General features: G+C 41.9%; 2 protein-coding genes across 2 annotated transcripts; both read right to left on the bottom strand.

Annotated features, from left to right (window-relative positions):
- Positions 1–764: 764 nt before the first annotated feature.
- LOC112222880 (G1/S-specific cyclin-E2-like) lies at positions 765–6,508 on the bottom strand. Its single transcript, XM_042304650.1, has 12 exons — positions 6,467–6,508; positions 5,524–5,585; positions 5,319–5,397; positions 5,151–5,201; positions 4,499–4,644; positions 3,979–4,114; positions 3,593–3,739; positions 3,362–3,457; positions 3,148–3,282; positions 2,924–3,035; positions 2,667–2,824; positions 765–2,458 (listed from the first exon to the last, which is right to left on the bottom strand). The coding sequence occupies exons 2-12, from the start codon at positions 5,541–5,543 to the stop codon at positions 2,351–2,353; spliced, it is 1,188 nt and encodes a 395-aa protein (XP_042160584.1). The 5' UTR covers positions 5,544–5,585; positions 6,467–6,508; the 3' UTR covers positions 765–2,350.
- A 2,926-nt stretch (positions 6,509–9,434) lies between these two features.
- Positions 9,435–21,437, bottom strand: LOC112222883 (tumor protein p53-inducible nuclear protein 1). The gene is made up of 4 exons (XM_024385735.2): positions 21,221–21,437; positions 18,765–19,082; positions 13,488–13,959; positions 9,435–12,305 (listed from the first exon to the last, which is right to left on the bottom strand). The coding sequence occupies exons 2-4, from the start codon at positions 18,970–18,972 to the stop codon at positions 12,044–12,046; spliced, it is 942 nt and encodes a 313-aa protein (XP_024241503.1). The 5' UTR covers positions 18,973–19,082; positions 21,221–21,437; the 3' UTR covers positions 9,435–12,043.
- Positions 21,438–25,928: the final 4,491 nt, after the last annotated feature.

The following is a 25,928-nucleotide window of genomic DNA, read 5'->3' as shown; positions in this document are numbered from 1 at the left end:
AGTGCAGTCAAAAATGTAATTTTCCTGTGTTTAATATAGAGTACAGTATATTTCCACACTATGAGGTTGGAATAATACTGTGCAATTATGAAAATGATAATGCCCTTTTAGTGTTCGAAAATACGGACTGCCATTTCAGCCTGTTTTGGTGGGATGGAGTTTTGCCGTCTGGTGACAGAGGCGGTGGATAAGTAAAATCAAAAAGAAAGTTCAAAACCTCTGCCAATAACAGATCGTTTTCAGTTTTCCCCACTCAGACCACTCCCAGACAGTCCTAGCATAATTGTTGCTTGAGAAATTGCAGTTAGCTAAGAATCTAATTATTTTTGACCCTCTGAATTGAAAACAATCACAATAAGTTAATCGTTACCCTGAAATAACTTGATACAAATGGCTGCCTTGGACCTTTAACACAATCACATATTAGAGTCTCCTACAGCTGCTTTGACCCACCTTATATAACCTTTTATTCATAAGATGAGTGTTGTCCCTCTGGGTTCAACATAACACCCTTCAATACCTGAATGATTACTTAGAATGTTGAGCACGTCATTGTTACTCCGTCTGAGTCATGGTAAAGGCTTCTTCTCCACGCCGCCTGTCATGCGAGTGAAGCTTTCTCCTCCCCCTCAGAAGATACTCCCACAGCATGTGTAAACATGAACTAAAAAGCCAGGCCAAGACCATACTCAAGTCCTAAGGAGGATGCGTTAATAATGCAAAGCACATGTTAAAAGTGTAGGCCTCATCTTTATAACACCCCACCATTCTGTGAAAAGGTACTTTTTTCATGTAGGAGGCGTGAGGCTCACACCGCACTCTGGTTGGAGGCCAGGCGATGTGCATCCCATTTCTCCCTTCACTTTCCATCTCCCCTCAGCATGTCAGATATACAGGACTCCTCCAGACTCTTATGTCCATGTAATAGGTAGTATTGTATACAGATCTTGTGGCTTGATGCATTCAAGTTAGACTGGTTTTAAATGGCACGCCCTCGCCAAGTCACAAGAATTTAACAAACCATGTTCGAAGTACAAGGCAAATGCTGCCATTCCAAAGTCAACCATAAAAGCAGGCAAAATGTATTCATTCAATACAGTTCAGGTTTCCATTAGAAAACAGAACATTCAGTTTATGTACATAACATATACACATGAGTATTTACAGTTTAAACATGGTTCTTTGTATACCGCTGCAGGCATCTGCACAACACTGAAGGGTTCAGTTGACAGTCACAGGTTTGCTGGACAGACTGGGTTAGAGCCCTCCACTGGAGCCTCTGGGTTCTCAAGTCTTTACAGCACCATACTAGTTCAACTAAACCACCACGGACAAGCTAGCGCAGAACTACGCAACATTTCATATGTAACTGCATTATACCCACCCAATAACAGATGTCTAACTCATAAATAACATGCATCCCGTGACTTAAATAAGTTGCCTTCCTTTGGCATGGTTAAAGAACTGGATTCATAGCCCTATGAAGAATGTATATGGAGATAAAAACATTGTAAGGCTTAAATGAACAAATAAATACAATGTTAAAATGACATGGTTGTGAATTGGTCCAAGAGGCCTAAATCAAACTACTGAAGTCAAGTGTTCCAGGAATGTGTTGTGGCAGAATGCAACAGGCACATGGAAATGAGTCATTCACAGTGGAGAGAATACATACGTTCAAAAATGGTGCTTAAGTCGTCATAGAAAAGAGTTAACCCTGCACTACCCTTTCAAACGGCTCAAATGGTCCAACGTAACCACAGCCAACATCAATACTTGTTTCGGTGTTATTGTACAGCTGAGCTTTCCCAGGAGTACCCAGATTTAGACTAAACACATACAATACCACAATGTTAGGAGACTGAGTTGAGCAACTCAACTGTGTATTATGTACCAAATAAAATATTTGCTTTTTAGCTATCAAAACATCCCATGTCTTGAGATGTTCAGCTTCAAGTAAAAGGAGCAGCACACATGTTTTCCTATGGAGAAAGATTTGAGTCACCTCAAATGAGCTCCATGTAAAATTCTAATTCTGGGGATTAAGATTATGAGAACAGGGTTTTTGTTGCTATCATTTGACTAAATAAGTCAATATAGTAACCATGAGCTAATTTCCATGGTTATACTGCATATATACTCTGATATCCAGCTTGGTATATAAAGTAAAATAACTCCTCTTAACATGCTACACAAAGGTGAGTTATTACCAAAAGGCAAATTTGATTGGTCACGTGAGGATGAGGTTCCAAAGTTAAGTTTCCCAGCCTCCGGCTGGTCAGGCGTGACGTCTAGGGAATTCTCCCGTCATCGGGTTGGCTAGAAGATCAACACGAGGAGACCCTGGGGCTCAGTGATTGGCTGGTTTCTCTGTGCTTTTTGGTGGAGTCAATATCCCTCCTATGGCAGCAGGCGACAGACTGTCTTGGCTGTCCGGTTGCCTCTGGTGAGCGTCGCTCTGCAACAGACCAGACACTTCATTAAGAACAAACATTTGTATGAGCAGTTCTATTCTTTCACTTGAAAAACATTACTTGGTAGCACAAAATGGCTGCCCATGCATCAAGATGGCTGCAATACATTTCTGGGTGGAGGCGACTTGCGCCTCCTAAACACCGTTTTGAATATTGTACTCATTCCAACCCCTGAAATGTGTGCGCACTCACCAGCATGGACAGGTAGTCTACGTGGGTCTGGATGTTGTGTCTGTCGTCAGACGTCACTTTCTTAAAGTCTTTGAGCTCTGCTCTGGGACAGGCGCTGACCGTGTGCATGAAGGGGGTCATCCACCGGACACAGGGAGCAATACTATCCCACGTGAGACCTGCACAGAAACAGGCATTAGTAACTATGTAATAACACAAGGGCTGTGGGGCTCTAGAATGGGGCCAACCCATGTACGCGATGCCAAATCAATGCTTACCTGATACTTTGTGGACAACATCAAATGAGAAAAAATGGCAGAAGGCAGCAGCAGCCAGTATCCCATACTGGTAGTCCAGACAGTTGATGTCCAGGATGGCCAGGTCTAAAAGCTGTAACATAAAGAGACCAGGACAACCATTAAAACAGTTGAAGGGAAGCTGAAAACCTTCCACAACAGTCAAGTGTCATGAGAAGCTGCGGGGGTGGGGCTAGTGGACTCACCTGTGTGATCTGGATGTAGGTGTCCTGAGAGAACTGAGGTACCAGGAAGTTGACGCCATCCTTTAGGGACTCCACCTGAGCATAGAGCTTCAGCCATGTGATCACTGTCTCTGGACACAGGTTCCAGTTCAGCGCCTGATGGAGGAGAGAAGCCATTAAGTAATGTGACAACTGAATTAGTACAGTGCCGGGTTGGGCACAGGGGGCTTCTTACCTTCAACATGACAAGTTCCATCTCCAGGATCGCTTCTTCCTCACAGGCTCCGTCAGTAACGTAGGCAAACTCATGGAGCTTTGGAGGGTAGATTTCCTGAGGGGCATAAGGAGGGGGAACGATTAGACTTGAGAAAAATACATCACAAATGCCATTTTGTTATGACACAGTATAAACTAAAGCAGTGGTCGCCATCCAGAAGAACATGAAAACGGAGGGCATTACGCCTACCTCCATCTTAGACGCGATGAAGAGGGCTGTGATGCCTATGAGCTGCAGTCGGTCCTTCTCCATATCGTCCTGTGTCAGCATGAAGCGGTCAAAGAAGTCCTGAGCCAGATAAGCAGTCTGTCGATGCAGAGTGTACACCTCACTCACCTACAACACAGGACAAAACAGGGATGGGTTAGACATCAGTCAGGTCTGTACAAATCTAAGTATTGGAGATGTAGAACCCCTGAGATAATAACTATGGAGGTGGCGTATCAGACCTTTGGCTCATTCATATCCAGTCATTACAAATCCAAGCGCGGGTGTAAACAAGGCTTATAGATGGGTACAAGTAATAGGTACAAGATTGCATAGAGTACTGCAAGTCATTTCAATGACACACGTACCTCTAGAAGCCAGTCCAGGAGAATGGCCCTCATCTTGGGCTTTAGTTTGGGGTGCTGCTGTAGGAAGCCCTTGTCATGGACATACTTCAGCTCCTTGTTCAGCATCTTAATCCACACGTCATCTGAGCTGGCCCAGCTGCCAAGGGGAAACACACACCAGTCTTAACAGGACATCCAGTGTGCAATCGCATGGACTGAGGGCCCAACACCAGACACTTAATTGGTTTGTCATCAATAGTAACAAACAGGAGAAAACGCAAACAGTTCAGAGTAGCTGAAGTGTTTCTAGTTGCAGGTCTACTGCCACCCTGACTAATGTAAGCGTTGCATTGACACACATTAGCCAAGTGGCTAACGTGAGTAGAGTCCCACTAAAACATTACATATTCAGAGTTCTTAAGTAGCGTTGGGGGTACACTTTAGGAACAAAGACATTTGGCATCTGCATGAGAGGGGGAGCAATTTCCACTCTATTGAGGTGTAAAGGGCATTTGGACTAAGCCCCTTCAACACACTGTACCTGAGGAAGGGCAGCGGTGAGGTCTTGATGAAGATGTTCTTGAATCTGAACTGCTTGAAGCCAGACCGGTCTCTTGTCATCTCCAGCTCCTTGTGTGGCGTTTCTACGAGGACACACTGACTTGCCCCTTCTTCTGACCACCGTTTCTAGAGAGAAAAGGAACCAAGTTCACTCTCTTCATCAGCAGTCACAAGCAGCAAATGCAGATATAAATCGGCATGCATTTACCAAGTGATAATTCCATATAGCCAAGAGCCCTCATTTACAAATAGAGGTCACAGCACGCTACCAGCACAGTGAAAACTTCCAAACTGCTCAAAGCTAAGGTATACATATGAACTTAACAGAAAAGAAAATAATGATTTCGACAGAAACAGGTATTTATGAGAGGTTCCAGTGTATACAAAACAAAGCATGCGATGTGATTTAGATTAGGCGGGTAGAGGAGAAAGGAAGGGGCAGACAAAACGCGGGGTTATTGCGCAGTCTAACCCACTGACACAGTTAACGCGACTAGTTTAGTCTCATCAATAATTACTTCGACATCAATGCGAATTTGACCATAGTTCACTCCTAAATTCTCCCACATGATTTACAGTCATCAATCACTGGCACAACTTGGTAAAGTTAATTGAATAAACAAGCAACCAACCTGAATTTCATAGCTTTGTTTCTTCACTGCGGGTGGAATCTTTTTGGATGGCTGAAAAGTGGACAATACAGTTAGTTAAGATTATAGTTCTTATTTGACGACAAACCAATAAAAACAATACCGCTACACTAACAGTTAAAAATAACACAGCTAGCTAATTGAACAAACCTCAGATTTTCTTTTTCGTCTGATCTTGACATTCTCTTCTGGTGCGTTCTCATCTCTTGCTTTCAATGTGATGCGACCACTGAAAGGACAGATTTTTTAGCGACATAAAGCAGTCACCATACCAATTGTTACAAACATGTACAAATAAGCAATGTTATAGCTAGCTTGCAATCATGCTTGTTGATAACATGGCTTTATCCCATACCTGCGTCTAACGTTAGCCATTCTGTCAATTGAAGGCTTCAGAGTTCCACCGAAAATGATCCACTGAAACGGAGACAGGGCGAAAAAAATTGTTAAAATGGCAAAGATACTTATCTTTACAAGTTGAAAACACGATTGGATAATAAAAGGCAGTTTTTTCCGGCGGTAAAATGGCATGCCAAATGGGTTGAGCTTGGGAGTACCGTCATTTTCATAAAGAAATCTACCACAAATTGCATAAAGATCAACTTTATGCGTAGTCCCAGTGTTATGTCAGAAGCCCTGGTAGTAACTTACATGGTTATTGTTAACAAAAGTAACCATACGATAATTATTTGATGGTTTGTGAAACCCAACTACGCGCCAATTTCTCGAAGCGGGAGGATTTGGACAGTCACTATGGCTAGCTACAGTAGCTCACCAACTAACCAACTGAGCAAACTTTAACTCTAATACAGCAACATTAAAAAAGTTTAGATAAAGGATATGATACTTAAAGAATGTATTGCCGCAGCAATAATTCAACATTGGTAGGTATAATTTGCATGAGGATGTAGTTTGCTGGCTAGCAAAGTTACTTGCTCAGTATCTTTATGCCACGTCCCTGAAAAGCAGTGGTTGCTTCTAAGTTAAAAGTTAAATATCAATCCAATTTGATAAAAGAACAGCGTAAAAACAATGTGAAGAAACAGATTGTATTGTCTTATCAAATACACCAACTAATGTTAGCCAGATAACATTAGTTTGCAACCAACTTGTTTGCTAACGTTACCGGTCTCTCTTGCTATTTGGTTCCTTTTCAATATTTTTTGACAAAAAAATAAAATAACCCAATAAACTAAATGTTACTCATCGACATAATAGCTTTACCACGCAATTTCAGAATAAACTCCTGAGATATATAGCTAGTTAAATAAGCAAACAATCACTCTCCAGCTCCTTACCCTCAGAAATGAATGAACGAATAATGATCAGCTGTCGCGCCGGCGCCAATCTTTATATATCTGACCATTCCATGGCGAGTGCGCATGTGTGTTCCCGGTTCATTTAAACGCGCTAAATGTTCAAATCTGAATTCCATTTATTGCAAATAAGAAAGCGAACATTCTGTTTTATTTCCCGGGAGTTAATACATTTGATCACGTGTTTGCGATCATTATTAGAGAGTAGCACTCATCGACTTTGTATGGATGGTGGATCTACTTTGCACAAGAGGGGTTTAATTTATATTTTTAGGAAAAAAGGACGCATTCCTTATTTCCCGGTTAACCTTAAATGACGCAGTAGGCGCTGAGTTAGCCTTTACACTTGGTCAAGTATATATAAAAAAACGTTTATGCTCTATTTTCTTATTTTTTCGCTGCAAGAAAAACACTTCCGTATAACAGGTCCACCTATGGGAGGGGTTTCAAACTCGCTTAGCCAATCAGAGGAGGGTCAGGAGAAACAACGTGGTCTTCCTTCAAAATGTAAACAACCCGATATTAAGATAGTGTGGAGCGCTGTCATATTGAAACAGGAATATTTTTACACGTTTCAACGCAGAGATTATATGCTTATTGTTATTGTACATAGATTGAGCTAGGTTGAAGCTTTCTTTTTTTCACTCCTCTTCTAGCTAATGCATTATTTGTCATACCAAGATAAGACTGCTGGACCCGTCCAAATAGTGACATCGACCCCCATGTATACCTATACCACAGTTTCTTACTAAACAATGTTTGCCTATACCGTAAAGCAGGATCAAGGAGTTATATGCCGAAATATTCTGAAATAACGTATTTAATTTTTTAAAAGTTATGCTTGAAATGGGCATTGTCTAATTGACTCAACAACCAAAAGCATAAAGTTAAGCCTTTTTAATGAATCAGAAAATCAACAGTTATTTCTGGTTGCCTAGCTGGCCAGCTGATTGATCCCACTTCGTACAATACCCCTCAGATTTCAACTCACAATAAACATTAGTCATTATTTCATTTTATAGCCTTTAAAACAAGTGTATAGGATTATTTTATCAGAGTTATTATTTTCTGGGTCACTTTATTTCCTAAAGTGTTGAATCGGTTGTTTGTCTGTAATAAACTCAGCAAAAAAAAGAAATGTCCTCTCACTGTCAACTGTGTTTATTTTTTTACCTAACGTGTAAATATTTGTATGAACAAAGCCAGATTCAACAACTGAGACATAAACTGAACAAGTTATACAGACATGTGACTAATAAATAGTGGAACAATGTGTCCCTGAACAAAGGAGGAGGGGGAGGGGGGGTCAAAATAAAAAGTAACAGTCAGTATCTATTGTGGCCCCCAGCTGCATTAAGTACTGCATTAAGTGCATCTCCTCCTCATGGACAACACCAGATTTGCCAGTTCTTGCTGTGAGATGTTACCCCACTCTTCCACCAAGTCACCTGCAAGTTCCCAGACATTTCTGGGGGGAATGGACCTAGCCCTCCGATCCAACAGGTCCCAGATGTGCTCAATGGGATTGAGAACCGGGCTCTTCGCTGGCCATGGCAGAACACTGACATTCCTGTCTTGCAGGAAATCATGCACAGAACGAGCAGTATGGCTGGTGGCATTGTCATGCTGGAGGGTCATGTCAGGATGAGCCTGCAGGAAGGGTACCACATGAGGGAGGAGGGTGTCTTTCCTGTAATGCACAGCGTTGAGATTGCCTGCAATGTCAACAAGCTCAGTCCGATGATGCTGTGACACACCACCCCAGACCATGATGGGCCCTGCACCTCCAAATCGATCCCGCTCCAGAGTAAGAGGCCTTGGTGTGATGCTCATTCCTTCGACGATATACGCAAATCCGAACATCACCCCTGGTGAGACAAAACCTCAACTCGTCAGTGAAGAGCACTTTTTGACAGTCCTGTCTGGTCCAGCGACGGTGGGTTTGTGCCCATAGGCAGCGTTGTTGCCGGTGATGTCTGGTGAGGACCTGCCTTACAAGCCCTCAGTCCAGCCTCTCTCAGCCTATTGCGGACAGTCAGCACTGATGGAGGGATTGTGCGTTCCTGGTGTAACTCGGGCAGTTGTTGTTGCCATCCTGTGCCTGCCCCGCAGGTGTGAGATTCAGATCTACTGATCCTGTGCAGGTGTTGTTACACGTGGTATGCCACTAAGAGGATCATCAGCTGTCCGTCCTGTCTCCCTGTAGCTCTGTATTAGGCGTCTCACAGTACGGACATTGCAATTTATTGCCCTGGCCACATCTTCAGTCCTCATGCCTCCTTGCAGCATGGCTAAGGCACGTTCAAGCAGATGAGCAAGGACCCTGGGCATAATTCTTTTGGTGTTTTTCAGAGTCAGTAGAAAGGCCTCTTTAGTGTCCTAAGTTTTCATAACTGTGACCTTAATTGCCTACTGTCTGTAAGCTGTTAGTGTCTTAATGACCGTTCCACAGGTGCATGTTCATTAATTGCTTATAGTTCATTGAACAAGCATGGGAAACAGTGTTTATAAACCATTTACAATGAAGATCTGTGAAGTTATTTGAATGTTTAATAATTATCTTTGAAAGACAGGGTCCTGAAAAAGGGACGTTTCTTTTTTTGCTGAGTTTAGTTATTGAAGATCTTCCTGCCAACTACTTTGCTCTGTTGTGATTGGTCAAACATTTGTGATAACTTGTTCTCAATTGTTTGATGAAGTCCATCTTTTAAACATTTTAATAGGCTTTAATATTGCTGTGCAAAGCGGTTATGTGCTCTTTATTCAGAACTCATGAGAATGTCATACTGAAAGTAACATCATAGCTGTCTCAGCTCAGTGCTATAAAAGGCTTGTTTTGGAAATAAAGTCTAGGCTGGCTGGTGGGTCTTTCTTGCAAAAGAGATTTCATCATAGTTTAATAAACCTGGTAGAAAATGTTAAATGGATCAAATGGACAGAAACGGAAGAGTATGTGTATGAAAACATTTATTGTAGACTGTGGCTTACATCATGACAACAGATAATGTATTACAGTTTTAGAACAGACTACCACATCCTCATTTGCAAAATTTTGCTGACCATAAAAACAGAGTGAATTGATCTCTCATACATCCAAAATAAAATAATGCGATCAGTTAAGTAGATAAATAACAGTTAACGCTCAAATTCCTACACTTTTTTTGGCAAAGTGCTGTATTATTCCAGTAAACTAAATCAAAGCAAAAGTCTAAAAAAAATGCCACCAAATATTCTTCACACAGGAGAAAACAGGTTTGCTACATTTGTGTATAAAAGCTGTACATGGGCTGGGTGGTTCACGAAGAGAAGCTACCTCCTGTGTGCATAGTTGATTTTCTTTTGTATGTGTTGTCCTTTTGGGACAACAGTTCAAGTTCTTCATTAATGCATTGTCATTATACTGTTTAACCTGGAAGGCACGTGATCCACAACAATTTCAAGGCATAAAACAAAATACAAATCCCTGTTATTATCATCAAGAGCTCATACAGACAGCTGAGGACAAAACAAAATGTCTCCTTCCAGCTTCACACATCAAAAATGAGGACTTAGCCATCTCCTCCATTCCCTTCGTCCTGTTGCCCGTGTCACAACAATGCAGTACAAAAATTGACGCGTCAAATGATGCAAGTTTTGCAATCTGACACATCTGAAAATAAAAAAGATACACAAATACAATGACTAGGCTTAAATCACTTCACTATAATCAGTTTACAACTATATAGACAAAACCAAACAAAACCACTTTAGTGCTTCTTAATGCTACCATGCTAAATACATCTGAGTATGTATGTATTGTGTATTTCCCCCAATAAGTACAAAGAAACAGGTGATATTAGGTCATAACATAAGGTCATAATAATATTAGGTCATGTAAATGATTGAGTTTGCCCTGGATACTTGACTTTTAGAGGTTCTGTGAAACTTAAAATAGGCTACTTAGGTGTTTGAATTGTGTCTCTCTGTGCTTTCTTACCACAAGAGCGTACAGATTCATGTTGTCACAAACTTGACCATTTCAGAACAAAGTCTTCAATTTGCAAACATTGTTAAAGTAAAGAAGAATATACTGTAAAAGCAAAAACAATAGTAATATAAACTATTGCAAGGTTAGAGTTTGCCGCTACTTTTTTGGTTGACATTTTAACATAATATTACTAAGTTATGTAACTAAGCAAATAAAGAACAGGGTAAATATCTAACTCAAAACAATGGAAAGTACACAGAAAAAATATATAAACAAAAATGAAAAAAAGACAGTTTCACTCCATCTTGGGGTTATAACAGTCGATTGAGAGAGTAGGAGTTCATTTTCACAGTCCTTGGACAAGCAAACGTTCAAATTCTATTTTCTCCAGACGCACACGATTCTTTTAAAAGGTCAATCATTGATCACAAACATTACCACAAGGCAAAGCAAATTTGGAAGGTCTCCAGTATGTACAAAGACAATTAACATCCGTCAAGTAATCTGCATTGTAGTAAAGTGTAAAGGTGATTGGCTATGACCCTGAGAAGTGGACTGCAGATTTAGAACAAACAATGAGAGATAAGATACAAAAACATTTTTTTTTCTGTTTTCTAGCGCTATACAACCATGCAACAAATCACACACTAACATAGTCACACCACTGCTTACAAACATACCTATGTAGATAAACGCTCATACTAACTTCATACTGATATGTAATACGTTTTTTTCTTTTTAAAAATATTTTGGAAGTTTTTTTAATAATACATTTTACATTTATTTTTCATCTTAAATTCTACTTTTATAACAAGGCGTTAAGTGATATTTAACCCAGTATTTGACCAACATTTCCTCAATCAATATTGTGAAAGTACTGAATTACTAAGTTCAAGGCAGGTTCACCCTTAATCAAGAGAGGGGGGTGATGATTTTGAAAAGTAAGTTGTGGCCATCAGAATGACAAATTATATTAGTTTGTCATGAAGTGATAGAGGAAGCAATTTCATTGGAGGAGCAATTTCATTGTTTCATTAGAAACAACTTTGTTAATAAACTGTCCTAATTACAAGTGAAAGACATGCTCCTTTTCTAAATGCCTACTCCTACTCTAAAGACATCACAGTCATTCTATTAAGACACAAACCCTCTTCTGATAGCACACAACCACTCTATGACAGCATACAACAACTCAATGACATCACTTACAATGTCACTACGACAGCATACAAGCAACTCCATGATATCAATCAATGACATCACACAACCATTCTATGGCAGCATACAGCCACACTATGACATCACACAAACATTGCAGTGTGGGTGAAAGCGGAGAGTGTCACTACAGGTGTAATATCTGATTGAACCAGTCTCTCCCAGTTACCATGTGGTGGTGGGAACCTGCAGCGGAGTAAAGTGACCTATGGCATTGATTTTAAAGGAGTCCTCATCACGTCTCTTCATTCCAGAGTGGAGGATCGGTGGATGGAGGGAAGATGGAGAGCATGTTGCAGGATGAACTCTTTTCGTGGATCCAGGTTGAGACAGATGGATGAATTGATGGATGGAGGGTAAGGGATAGGGCCAGGACCTCAGTAGTTGAGGTGCCTCTGGCCAGGCTGGTGTAGATAGGTGGTGGTGCTCTTGGCCTGCTTGGCCCCTCTAGTACGCAGCAGGTTGAGGCGGCGTAGGGCGTTGCGGGAGAGGAGCTGGTGCTGGGCGGCGCCACGTACTCTTTGGGCCAGGCGTCCGTGCTGCTGGACCTGGTCTAGGAGGTCTGAGGCCCGGGCTGAGATGGCTGCTGTATAGCAGCCAGCATGGAGACCGGCTCTGCGCTGCACTACCATCTCTGGCCTATAGGGGGAGACAGGAAGGGGGCTGGACTGGTTAATCCATGTTTTTCTTCGTCTTCAATTTCTGCCTAAAATGACAAATCTGACTACCTGTCAGGACCAGAAGCAAGGATATGCATATTCTTGATACAATTTTAAAAGGAAACACTTTTAAATGTGAAATTAATGTAGGAGAATATTTTTTACATTCACATTTTTTCATTTAACCTTTATTTAATAACTAGGCAAGTCCGTTAAGAACAAATTCTTATTTACAATGACGGCCTACCAGGGAACAGTGGGTTAACTGCCTTGTTCAGGGGCAGAATTACAGATTTTTCCCTTGTCAGCTCGTGGATTCGATCCAGCAACCTTTCAGTTACTGGCCCAATGCTCAAACCACTAGGCTACCTGCCGCCCCAAAAATATATTATATAACACATTAGATCTAACATCTAAAAAATATAACACCTTAGATCTGGTAAAAGATAATACAGATAAAGATAATAATTTTCTTTCTCCATCATTGAAATGCAAAAGAAAGGCCATCATATAATATTGCAGTTTAGGCGCAAATAGGGTTGTGTGTGTGCAATTAGCAGTGTGTGTGCAACGTTTCAGATTGACCCAGTGAAGCATTGCAATACTGGACAATATTTTGCATCAAGTCTTCCCAAATGTGCCAAATTGGTTAATTGATACATTTTGAAGTACATAACTATAGAGAACATACATTGTTTTTGTTTACACACTCCCAGGAATGTCATACATGATGGATCATTAGCTTACACACTAACTTTCACACATCTGGGACCCTCAGGATGACAAATCAGAGCAAGATTACTGAATGTAAGTACATTATTTACCTTCAGAGGTGAATGTATCAAACCAGTTGCCGTGATAAAAGGTTGTTGATGTTGTGCACTCTCCTCAAACAATAGCATGGTATTTTTTCACTGTAATAGCTACTGTAAATTGGACAGTGCAGTTAGATTAACAAGAATGTAAGTTTTCTGCCCATATAAGATATGTCTATGTCCTGGGAAAGGTTCTTGTTACTTACAATGTCATGCTAATCACATTAGTGCACGTTAGCTCAACCGTCCTGGAATAGGGACACCGATCCCGTAGAGGTTAAGCATAAATTCACTAAATGTAGGTGATGAAACACTACTGCCAGAATTTTTGCAGCAACAAGTCCTACCTGTGGCAGGGGGTGTCAAGCGAACGTCGACCCGGCTCCTTGACTACGGCGGCAGGTACGTCAACAAGGGGGAGGCAGAGATTGAGGTTGAGGGAGAGGGGGAGGTTGAGGGAGATTCGTGGGGGACAGTGGGTGGTGTACACAGACATGCTGGGGTGTTCTATCAGCAGGTTCTCCAGGGGACTGGTCTCTAGCACCATAGGCTTGCCCCTCCTCCCCCCACTGAAGCAGGGTGGGGGAGTGACGAACCAGCTCTCCTCTAGAGAACAGGCCTCCAGGCACTGGAAACCCCCCTCTTCCTCCTCGGGACCCCCATCCTCGATGTCGGCGGTGGAGTCCAGGGAGGAGCAGGAGGCATAGCGGATGGGGGAGCTGGCGATGGGAGAGGGGACGACCACAAGGTCCTCCTCCTCCTCTGAAGTCAGGTCCACCTCAGACAGGCCATCACCACAGGGGCTAGAGCAGGCCTCGGCTGGGGAGAAAGGCAGGGATTGGTTAAGGATACATTAGCACAATTAACATTTAAATAAGAAATGGAAAGTTTCTGTTTGCCAAAGCATGTAGGGTAAATGTGTGAAAATGTGTTATACAACCATTGAGTTTTATAATTGGAGATTTAAAAAAACTCCCCGTAGCAAAATATAAAAATACAATATGATGGTCTTGAGCTCAACCTGGGTGGGATAACAACTCACATGCAATACCCTAACATGACTTTAGGGGGCAATGCGGCACAGAGAAAATGGCTTTAGCAATCAAAACAAAAACCATCTTTTCCCCTGATGCATAGGTGTCAAAGCCCTACAGGCACAGCGCAGTGTTCTGTCTGTCAGAATAACATGCCTGACCCAAGATACTAGTGTGTGTGCGCAAAAGCTGTCACTCATAGGATCAAGCAGCTTCAGCAACTCCCTCTACCAAACTACTGCCAAATGCTTTCCAGTCTTTCCCAACTCTAGAATGCACCAAAACACTTTTTTTCTCCACTAGCTAACTATCTCAAAAGGATAGGAGAGAAACTAAGTTTCAATAGAATAAATCTAATCAAGTTAAATGAGGTGGTTTGGCTGGAGCGAGAAGTTGCATTCACTGCATCCCTGGGCAATACAGCATGTCTTACTTTGAGACTTGGTGGTGTTACTGTAAATAGTGCACTAAAGTCAGAATAATACACTGCCATATGGGAAGTATGATGGAAAAAGCAACTTGATACCAGATGGGAATCAAAGCCAGCAGATTGCGGTTTGGTTTCCCATTATACTAAAAATAGCCTGCACGGACGTCTGGCCAAAACTTAATTCCTGGCCAAAGTTTAAACCTGACTGTCTGTCTTTTTTTGGACAGAATCTCTGATAAACAGCTGAGTGTGTGCATGTACATGTGTGTGTAGATGTTTTCCTCTGTGTTCTTTGTGTATTAACAGTGTTCTTTGTGTATTAAGTGTTCTCTGTGCATAACAGTGTTCTCTGTGCATAACAGTGTTCTCTGCGCATAACAGTGTTCTGTGTGTGTATTGGATGTGTTCCCTTGTGTGCATGATCATGAAAGTTTTCCTCTCTTTCCTTTTCAGATGATGTGTGCATAGATGTGTTGTGTTCCTCAGAGTGTGTTAATTTCTGAGTGTGTTATGGTGTATATATGTGTGATATAAATACACCCACTTCCAAAGGACACCAGTTCCCATCCTCATCTTTCTCTGTCATGCATGTCAGCTGCAGTGCAGCCACCTTGTTTACTCCAAAAAATAAAAATAGTAAATCTCATCTGTGCTGACACACACCCTTAGTTTAGCTGCTAAGCAACACAGCAGAACCCTAAAACGGCTTACATTCATCATCACTGCCTCTGTAAGGCTAATTGGGACCTGTAATCCTCTCACCATCCACCTTGTGTTTGTTTGTGTGTGTGTGTACTGTATGTGTGTGCACACGCAGGAAGGGGGAAGGAAAGCTGTCCACGCTATTGATATAATAGATTAGCAGTTTAGAAGAAGTAGGAGACTAGTGCAACTTGAGGTGTTGAAGTGTGCCAGGAATACAGCTCGTACACACTAAGTAGTACACACTTTAAGTGTGTGGAATCAATCCCTACTGTAAAATAGGTCACGGTACTGCAGTCTGTGCAAGAAAGAATGTTTCAATGCTTTCAGAGACAAAACATCTGACCTCAAGTGTCTGCTTACTGCATTCACTCTAACAGTTCTATAAAACAGACACGTAATAAAGGGTTTATGATACCATGTATCATCAGATATTAGAGATTCACTGTGATCAGATGAATCATTATTATATCATACTGTTCTATGATCACATAACAGTTTGGGTAAGGCTACAGAGTGCTTGGACTGTAGGGTAATATATCAACCACCTGTTTGTAAAGCATTATGAACGCTTTTATAGGTATTCAAGCATTTACATGGAACACCTGTAATGAATGATGTGTCACATGGTTTATGAACACATTGTCAGCCATAATGCATTTCCCAAAGGTTGTCGTAAGAGGCCATGAGCTACATATGTAAGACAAGTCCAATAACGAATTATGGCGTGATAGACGACGCTATGAATGCATTAATCCCAGGTGGTTTGGGTCATAGACCGTGTTACTGACTAGGGACAGTTCTGGAGGGGAATTCTGCTGGGCTGTCTGCCACACTTCTCACTCCTCAGAGCCCAGAAGGGCAACTCCACTGGGCCTATTTTTATCTTCCTCCCCTTAGCCCCACATGCTTTTGTTTGACCCGATTACAGACATATTGCCCATATACTGCCCCATATCCCTTCCACCACCCTCCCCTCCCCCATACAGAAGTGGGCCAGCAGGATTCAGTCTCTCACACCTTGAATATTCACACACTTGTGGAATATGAGTTCTATCAGAGACAGACGGGCTGGATGCACTCCCTTCCCCCAAAGAACAAGTGTGTGTGTTATTGAGCAGCATTTATATACTGTATATGTATAGAACCATGCATGTATGGGCACACGTGTATTTGTTTTTGTGTGTATGGATATTGGGAACCTTGCCAGGGCTTAGAGTAGCATCCTTGTGTCTGCATTTGTGAATACAGGTGAACCTAGGTTGCATCGGTTTATAGAGACTATAAGGCACCTAAGGACTGCATAGCCAAGCAGTTGGATAAGGTCATTTCATAGATGTTTATGAGATGTAATATCTGATAATATGCTCACATGGAAAAACAAACGCTGCAGTGGCATATAATCATACTATAACGGCTCCGACACTCGTCAGATGTGGCAGGGCTTGCAAACTATTACAGACAACAAAGGGAAGCACAGCCGAGAGCTGCCAAGTGACACGAGCTAAATAACTTCTATGCTCGCTTTTAGGCAAGTAACACTGAAACATGCATGAGAGCATCAGTTGTTCCGGATGACTGTTTGATCACACTCTCCGCAGCCGATGTGAGTAAGACCTTTAAACAGGTCAACATTCACAAGGCTGGAGGGCCAGATGGATTACCAGGACGTGTACTCTGAGCATGCGCTGACCAACTGGCAAGTGTCTTCACTAACATTTTCAACCTCTCCCTGTCAGAGTCTGTAATACCAACATGTTTCAAGCAGATCACCATAGTCCCTGTGCCCAAGAACACTAAGGTAACCTACCTAAATTACTTCCAACCCGTAACACTCATGTCTGTAGCCATGAAACGCTTTGAAAGGCTGGTCATGGCTCACATCAACACCATTATCCCAGAAACCCAAGACCCACTCCAATTTGCATTCAGCACCAACATATCACAGATTGTCATCTCTATTGCACTCCACACTGCACTTTCACACCTATGTGAGAATGCTATTCAATGACTACAGCTCAGTATTCAACACCATTGTGCCCTCAAAGCTAAGGACCCTGGGACTAAACACCTCCCTCTGTAACTGGATCGTGGACTTCCTGACGGGTCGCCCCCAGTTGGTAAGGGTAGGTAACAACACATCCGCCACGCTGATCCTCAACACGAGGGCCCCTCAGGGGTGCGTGCTCAGTCCCTTCCTGTACTCCCTGTTCACTTATGACGGCACGGCCAGGCACGACTCCAACACCATCCTTAAGTTTGCTGATGACACAACAGTGGTAGGCCTGATCACAGACAATGATGAGACAGCCTATAGGGAGGAGGTCAGAGACCTGACCGTGTGGTGCAAGGACAACAATCTCTCACTCAATGTGATCAAGACAAAGGAGAGGATTGTGGACTACAGGAAAAGGAGGACCGAGCACACCCCTATTCTCATCGACAGGGCTGTAGTGGAGCAGGTTGAGAGCTTCAAGTTCCTTGGCGTCCACATCACCAACAAACGAACATGGTTCAAGCACACGAAGACAGCCGTGAAGAGGGTACGACAAAACCTATTCCCCCTCAGGAGACTGAAAAGATTTGGCATGGATCCACAGATCCTCAAATAGTTTTACAGATGCACCATTGAGACCATCCTGACGTGTTGCATCTCTTCCTGGTATGGCAACTGCTCAGCCTCTGACGCAAGGCACTACAGAGGGTAGTGCGTACGGCCCAGTACATCACCAGTGCCAAGCTTCCTGCCATCCAAGACCTCTATACCAGGCGGTGTCAGAGGAAGGCCCTAAAAATTGTCAAAGACTCCAGCCACCCTAGTCATAGATTGTTCTCTCTGCTACTGCACGGCAAGTGGTACCGGAGCGCCAGGTCCAAGAGGCTTCTGAACAGCGTCAAATGGCTATCCAGACAATTTGCATTGCCCCCCCCCCGCCCTTCTACACTGCTGCTACTCTGTTATTATCTAACTCTACCTACATGTACATATTACCTCAATTACCTTCGACACCGGTGCCCCCGCACATTGACTCTGTACCGGTAGCCCCTGTATATAGCCACGCTATTGTTATTTACTGCTCCTCTAATTATTTGTTATTCTTATCTCTTACTTTTTTAAAGGTATTTTCTTAAAACAGCATTGTTGATTAAGGGCTTGTAAGTAAGCATTTCACTGTAAGGTCTATCTATACTTGTTGTATTTGACGCATGTGACAAATACTATTTGATTTGATCAGTTGACTTTTAAAAGGTAGTGAAGTTCCCACCATGTGACTGTATGGAAATGATGCTCACTGTTGAACCCATCTGACCTGTTTTGTACATGTATACCAGGAGGTTATGGTGTGTGAGGGGTTGATTGTGTTTAGAGTATGTATTTGCATTTTTGTTTGTGTATTTTAGTGTTTATGTCTGTGTATGTTTCATCTGTGTGTGTCTGTGTATGTTCTGAAGCTCACCCAGATAGTCCACCAGGATCCACTCTTCATCCTCCTCCTTCTGACCAAAGCCCTGTTCTCCAGGGCCTCCCCCGCTCACCTCCTCCACATTGTCCCCGAACAGGACACTGGTGAGCCTCTGGAACATACTGGAACTCCTTGGGGGGGCACAGAGGGACCAAGGGGGGGGCTGAGCGGTGCGAGGACGGGGAACAGGCGTTTTGGTCATCAGCTGCAGGAGCTAAAGTGCTTCAATAAGGTACGGATGTCTATCATCTGAGGGGAGCTGTGTAAAGTCTGGTCATAGCTCACCTCGACGTGTGCAAAATTACAAAGGACCTGAGAGACAAAAGGGGAGGGGGAGAAAGAGAGATAATACGTTGTTGTGATCTTGAGTGACACATTTGAGACCATATACATGAGCTTATAAAGACCTGTGTGAAAAGGGAGGGGGAGATGCATACAAATATCCTTTAACTTTTGGGCAATTTGCAGGAGGAAAACATGGTTCAGACTGAACTGGAAGGACATCCATGTTTCGTTCTGGCTTACTAGTTTTAGAGTACACTCCAATATAAACACTCTCTGCCAATAAATAGGTTTTCGATATCTCTAATACACGATAATAAAACATATAAAAGGGTAGCCAGATCATTCACAACTGTCACAAACTTCAAAGAGGCACTGTATGTGGTCATAAATGTTTACAGGTGTGGGTATTATTTGCCTATCTACCAGACATCCCTCATACAGGCAATTATGGAAATAGACCCATCATCAACTAGCTGCCAACTGACATAGACATACTGGCCAAATATGTGTGGCCCTAATAGGTCTGTAACCTAGCAGCTTGTTCACTGATAGGGTGGTCCTTTATAGAACACACACTATAGTGCTGATTATGCTGTATCTTCACCTAGGGGTCAACTCTCTGTGGCCTACAGTCCAGTATTGGTGGTATTGGCCTGACCTTTCTTTGCAATTAGACCTCCAGTCCCACTGACTAGAATGTTAAAAGCCAGACAGCATTTGTCTGCTGATAAAGTTAACTACTGCCCCCACACTGACACACCAGGGATACAGCGAAGCAGTGACACTGTTTTCAGGTCATACATTATGACCCCTGACCTGAAGCAAGACCAGTGATACACAACAACCAATATTCTGCCAGACAACATTGAATTCCTGCTGTGGAATTGTAAACTATGAGTTGTATGCATGTACACATGTATGGTAAACAAATACAGAGCTGTGCAGGCAATAATTAGAGATCTGTGGGTTTGTAAGATCTGAAAAGCTGAGAGAACTACAGTAGCTTCTTTTTGATAATGTTCAAAAATGACAAGATAGTTGTTTGGTAGACCTGACACAAAAACTGAAACCTGGTCTGCCAGATAGGCTACAGGCAAACACACGTTATGCCAGAATTACAGGTTTGTCATATATTACATAACATCAGACATATTCGTTAGAAGATGTGTAGGATGCAAGCGATTGCAAACAAGTCGTTCTTTGAGTCAATGTCCTCTTATTTGTTAGATTCAACGACAAATAAAGTGAGCAGCTGTGCTATGAGGTTGAGGGACTGAGGGCTTTTCTATGGGACATTATCTACAGTATGTCCAATACGCAACCGGGTTATAATCTCCTGCACCTGTTCGTCCTCAACAAAATATCGCTTGCAAGCATTTTCTTCCCAGAACGGTGGCTCTATTCAGATAGCAAACACCGAGGGGGGATGAAAGCGTCGTGATATTGGCAACATTAAAAAGGCAGAATATTATTATTTACGGAATGAAACGGTAGGTTAATGTGAGAGCTCACTGGATAATATTTTCTTGTCGTATGTATTTGGATGGTTGGTTGGAGGCCTGTCGTCGGACACCTTGGAATAGAGAACGTTAGGAGCCGTAACGATTACGTCTTATGGATATTCTCCATGAGTGTTACACCCAGAGCAAAATGCCTGAAATTGTCTCTGTAATAAAACACATAAATCCCTGAAAATGTGAATTAAATGTTCAGTTAGTGTCTGTGGTAGGCTGTCTGCTTGCGGGATGATTTGTTGACTAGCATACAAGTGGAGGGTGTATAGCGTAACCCTACACCTCTTAGGCGGGTCGCAGCTCCTACAATGTTCAACTGCCAGCAAAGTTGAACTTAAAAAGTACAATTCTGTTTTGTGCATATAATTAGCTCCTCCCTCAATAGATAGGTAGACATCTAGACCTTGCCATTTTAATAACTTTTCATTAGACTGCGGTCTGACTCTTATTTGGCAAAAATGGGCCGAGAATCTTATTTTTGCTACACAAAACACTGTTGGTGCATAAAAACAGTGGAAATAGGCTATGTATTTATGCTAAACCGTACTTGTGTAAATAAAGTAATGTCAACAATGGCCTACAATTAAAATGCAAAAGAGAACTCTGTGTTCTTTCAACAACAGACAACAAAGAGACCCCCCAAAAACTCACCTGCGGCAAGAAAAAATGTGAACAAGCAAAGGACGGATAATTTAGTGATAAAATCCTTAAGACTTTGAGGTAGATTGTATCTTTTCGAGAATATAAAAAAAGTTTTCTTCGCGGAAGAAATTTAGTACATGGACCTTTGTTTTCGGAACAACACAGTTCGTTACTTTTCCGAGCCTTTCCGAGGTCCCACTGTTCCCTTTGTTATTGTTGAGGCGAACTAACAGCTGATCGGAGTGACGTATTTTCGGGCAGCCTATGGGAGGGCCCTGTATTACATCTGTAAGCCAATCATACGCCGCCGTTGACTCTGACAGACTGTCACCAACGCACGTGACCCACCCCAGAGAAAGACAAGACTGGGCTAGACCCAGCCCACACGTTTTTGGGAGTGCTTTTCAAAAAGTGTCTTCAAACTTGTCAAAATATTTGACTAGGCACCCTTACTTCCTGTGATGTGTAAAATATCGCCCATGTGTTTCCTTTTTTTCTTTTTACCATTTCCCAGCTTAATTAATCAAGCTTTATGGACAGCAGGCTATAAATTAAGAATATTGTAATATACTTATACCATGTTAATACAATGCTTATAACCCTATGTTATATAACTGTCTATAAAGGGTCAATGAAGCCATCCTGTAACATTTCCTTCGCTCAATAAACATCTCCTGGTAGTCCAGTGACAGTCAAATGCTCTATTAATGGGAAGGTGAAATTATCAAAATTACCAAAACACAAAATTTCATCCTGAGGTGACTAAAATCCTTCTTTACATGCATAAGAATAAAAGCACATTTAATAGTGTGGGACCATGTTACAAAGCAATGACAGCTCTGCACCCTCCCTAAAAGGATACATTCAATAATGAAAATATATAGATTTGAACCTTATACCAAGTTTTTTGTTGTTGCAATCACTAAAATTAGATGGACGGATGTCTTCTCTGTTGGGACAGAATGGGCCATTGGCTTCACAAACAAAAAGGATCCAGACAAAGGAATAGGGGATAAAAATATGACAGTGCACTCAATAAATAGTATGTAGGTCACCAGTGAGGGGTACAACAACGCACCCCATTCCCACAAGCGGTGCAAATTGGGAAAAGGGACCTGACCCAAGACATGGCACACCAACCCCCATACATAAACCGGATTAAGGACAGTTTGTACAAAGGACCTCCTGGGGCTGGTTGCACCAGTTGGTCGTAACTCTTCGTCCGATGTAAAATGTTCTGGATTTCTGGCCCAGTATTCCATTAGGGTGAAAGTAAGACTGAAATTCACAGTGGGTATATAGACAGACATATAAGTGTCTTTATTGCCTAATAAGTAAGCCAAACACAACTAATATAAAATAAATACCAATAGCAAATCGTTATTGAGGCTAGAAAACACACCTCAATTTGGCTAACATTTTCCGAGCCTTATAGACTATTCAAACGGACATTCCGTGAAAACCCCAAAAAATTACTGTTTTATCAAGACGAGTCCCCACGTTTGTATTAAAGCAGCACAATAACGCTGAAATTATTGCTGACCCCCCACACACAGACGCCATTTAAAACAGTTGGACGACTGGGAGTTTCTGTAACAATATGATAAATGTCTTCAATGGCATTAGTCTACTTTACTCCAATATTCCCGTCATTCAGTGATATTCATTCCCAGAGTAATTATTGATTAATCCATCCCATTGTGGTTAAGAAAATGTGCATGCATAGTGATGAGCTTTGTGAAGTGATGGGACGGACATGCCCTGCAAAGTTTAGAACCAATTAGGTGTTTAAACCCTCAATGACTAACCGGGGCCGTTGTATTGAACCCTGCGCACAGCCATCATGGCACTCCTCAATTGTAAAACATTTTGGAAGCTATAGAAATGCATTCATTCGTTTTCTATAATAGACACCTTAATGCATACTTTTAAATTATGTGAGCTAAAAGATTTTCCTTAAAAGTATTTTTGTTGCTGCGAGTACTAATGTTACTTTCCCCACTACACATTTTTGTTTGTTAAATACATGGAATTTTGTCCTTGAAAAACTTAATTGAAATACTGTAGAATTCCACTCATTCCTATGGAGGACTGCTCCTAATCCAGAGCGCCAATATGGCAGACCAGGGGCTTCGAAGCCTCTCAATGGCCAATATATAGCATCAGCAATCCAGGCTTTATATAAATCATTGTTTAGAACTGCCATGGCCTACCAACCATAATTATGAAACATCAAAATCTCATGAAGTCACATTGCTTAAGCCGGATATAGCTATGACTAATCTTATTTTTGGTTGGTGCAACAGGTGCAACCTAGCCAACCATTTAACACCAATTATTTTTTTAACACCCAACTGGTGCAATCTGCCCCTGGACTGCTAATCCAAGTATTCCATTGTGGTGAAAATGGAACTGCATTTCAGTGGGCATATAGACTGACATAGGAAGTAAAAAGACACTGGTCTAAGTAAGCCATACACAACTAATATGTAATAAATAACAAATAGTTTGAGGCGGCTAGAAGAATATCTACATGAAAAGTATGTAGATTGAAATAGTGTTTCTAAATATACCCTAACCCCCAAAACAAAGATCCATGTTGAAATGAGGAAGTCTCTTGTCAAAGGGCTGAGTAGGATGAGGCCATCATAAAAAATGTAGAGACCATAAACTGAGTATGTGTTGTCTTATGCCACAGCCACTCTGCCCTCTCCCTTTAGGGCAGTCTGGTTTGTCTACACTGGACCATAGGGCACAGCTACCCTGCCCTCTCCCTTTAGGGCAGTCTGGTTTCTCTACACTGGACCATAGGGCACAGCCACCCTGCCCTCTCCCTTTAGGGCAGTCTGGTTTCTCTACACTGGACCATAGGGCACAGTTGGTGTTTATGTGAGCACCAAGAAACTCTTCCTGGAAGGCAAATATTTTCCCATCACCCCATCTTTCAGAGGTGAGGTTATCTAAGTGTGAATCAGTCATACAATTGAAGTCGGAAGTTTACATAAACAAGTTTTAATGACTCCAACCTAAGTGTTTCAACCGCTCCACAAATGTCTTGTTAACAAACTATTGTTTGGGCAAGTCGGTTAGGACATCTACTTTATGCATGACACAAGTAATTTTTCCAACAATTGTTTACATACAGATTATTTCACTGTATCACAATTCCTGTGGGTCAGAAGTTTAAATACACTAAGTTGACTGTGCCTTTAAACAACTTGGAAAATTCCAGAAAATAATGTAATGGCTTTAGAAGCTTCTGATAGGTTAATTGACATAATTTGAGTCAATTGGAGGTGTACCTGTGGATGTATTTCAAGGCCTACCTTCAAACGCAGTGCCTCTTTGCTTGACATCATGGGAAAAATCTAAAGAAATTAACCAAAAATTGTAGACCTCCACAAGTCTAGTTCATCTTTGGGCGCAATTTCCAAACGCCTGAAGGTACCATGTTCATCTGTACAAACAATAGTACGCAAGTATAAACACCATGGGACCACGCAGCCGTCATACTGCTCAGGAAAGAGACGCATTCCGCCTCCTAGAGATGAACTTACTTTGGTGTGACAAGTGCAAATCAATCCCAGAACAGCAAAGACCTTGTGAAGATGCTGGAGGAAACGGGTACAAAAGTATCTATATCCACAGTAAAACGAGTCCTATATCGACATAACCTGAAAGGCCGCTCAGCATGGAAGCCATTGCTCCAAAAACGCCATAAAAACACCAGACTACGGTATTTAACTGCACATGGGGACAAAGATGGTACTTTTTGGAGAAATGTCCTCTGGTTTGATGAAACAAAATAGAACTGTTTGGTCATAATGACCATCGTTATGTTTGGAGGAAAAAGGGGGAGGCTTGCAAGCTGAAGAACATCATCTTAACAGTGAAGCACGGGCGTGGCAGCATCATGTTGTGGGGGTGCTTTGCTGCAGCTTTGCTACATCAAGACATCAGTCAAGAAGTTAAAACTTGGTCGCAAATGGGTCTTCCAAATGGACAATGACCCCAAGCATGCTTCCAAATTTGTGGCAAAATGGCCTGAGGAAAACAAAGTCAAGGTATTGGAGTGGCCATAACAAAGCCCTGACCTCAATCCTCTGGAACATTTGTAGGCAGAACTGAAAAAGCATGTGAGAGCAAGGAGACCTACAAACCTGACTCAGTTACACCATATCTGTCAGGAGGATTGGGCCAAAATTCACCCAACTTATTGTAGGAAGCTTGTGGAAGGCTACCTGAAACGTTTGACCCAAGTTACACAATTTAAAAGGAAATGCTACCAAATACTAATTGAGTGCATGTCAACTTCTGACCCACTGGGAATGTGATGAAATAAAAGCTGGATTAACTATTTTAAGAATGTGAAATGTCAATAATAGTGAAGTGGTGATCCTAACTGACCTAAAACAGGGATTTTTTACTAGGATTAAATGTCAGGAATTGTGAAACTGAGTTTAAATGTATTTGGCTTAGGTGTATGTAAACTTCCGAATTCAACTGTACGTGTCCATGTAAATGTTTTTTCAAAATCTAACCAGCTCTTTCGGCAAATTTCCAGGCCCAAAAACAGCCACACCTGTGCTGTTTTAGTTGGCTACTATTGCATAACTGATAAGATGCAGCGTTCAGCACAACTCCGTTTCCTTTTTTTTCACAACAGTGTTACATCACTCAAAATCAACCCGAGTGTTCTTGACCTACAGAACTTGAG

This window comes from Oncorhynchus tshawytscha, linkage group LG23 (assembly GCF_018296145.1).
Source record: "Oncorhynchus tshawytscha isolate Ot180627B linkage group LG23, Otsh_v2.0, whole genome shotgun sequence".
In the NCBI taxonomy this organism is placed as follows: domain Eukaryota; kingdom Metazoa; phylum Chordata; class Actinopteri; order Salmoniformes; family Salmonidae; genus Oncorhynchus; species Oncorhynchus tshawytscha.
Note: the sequence above shows the minus strand (reverse complement) of the source record. Positions and strands in the feature narration are given on the sequence as shown.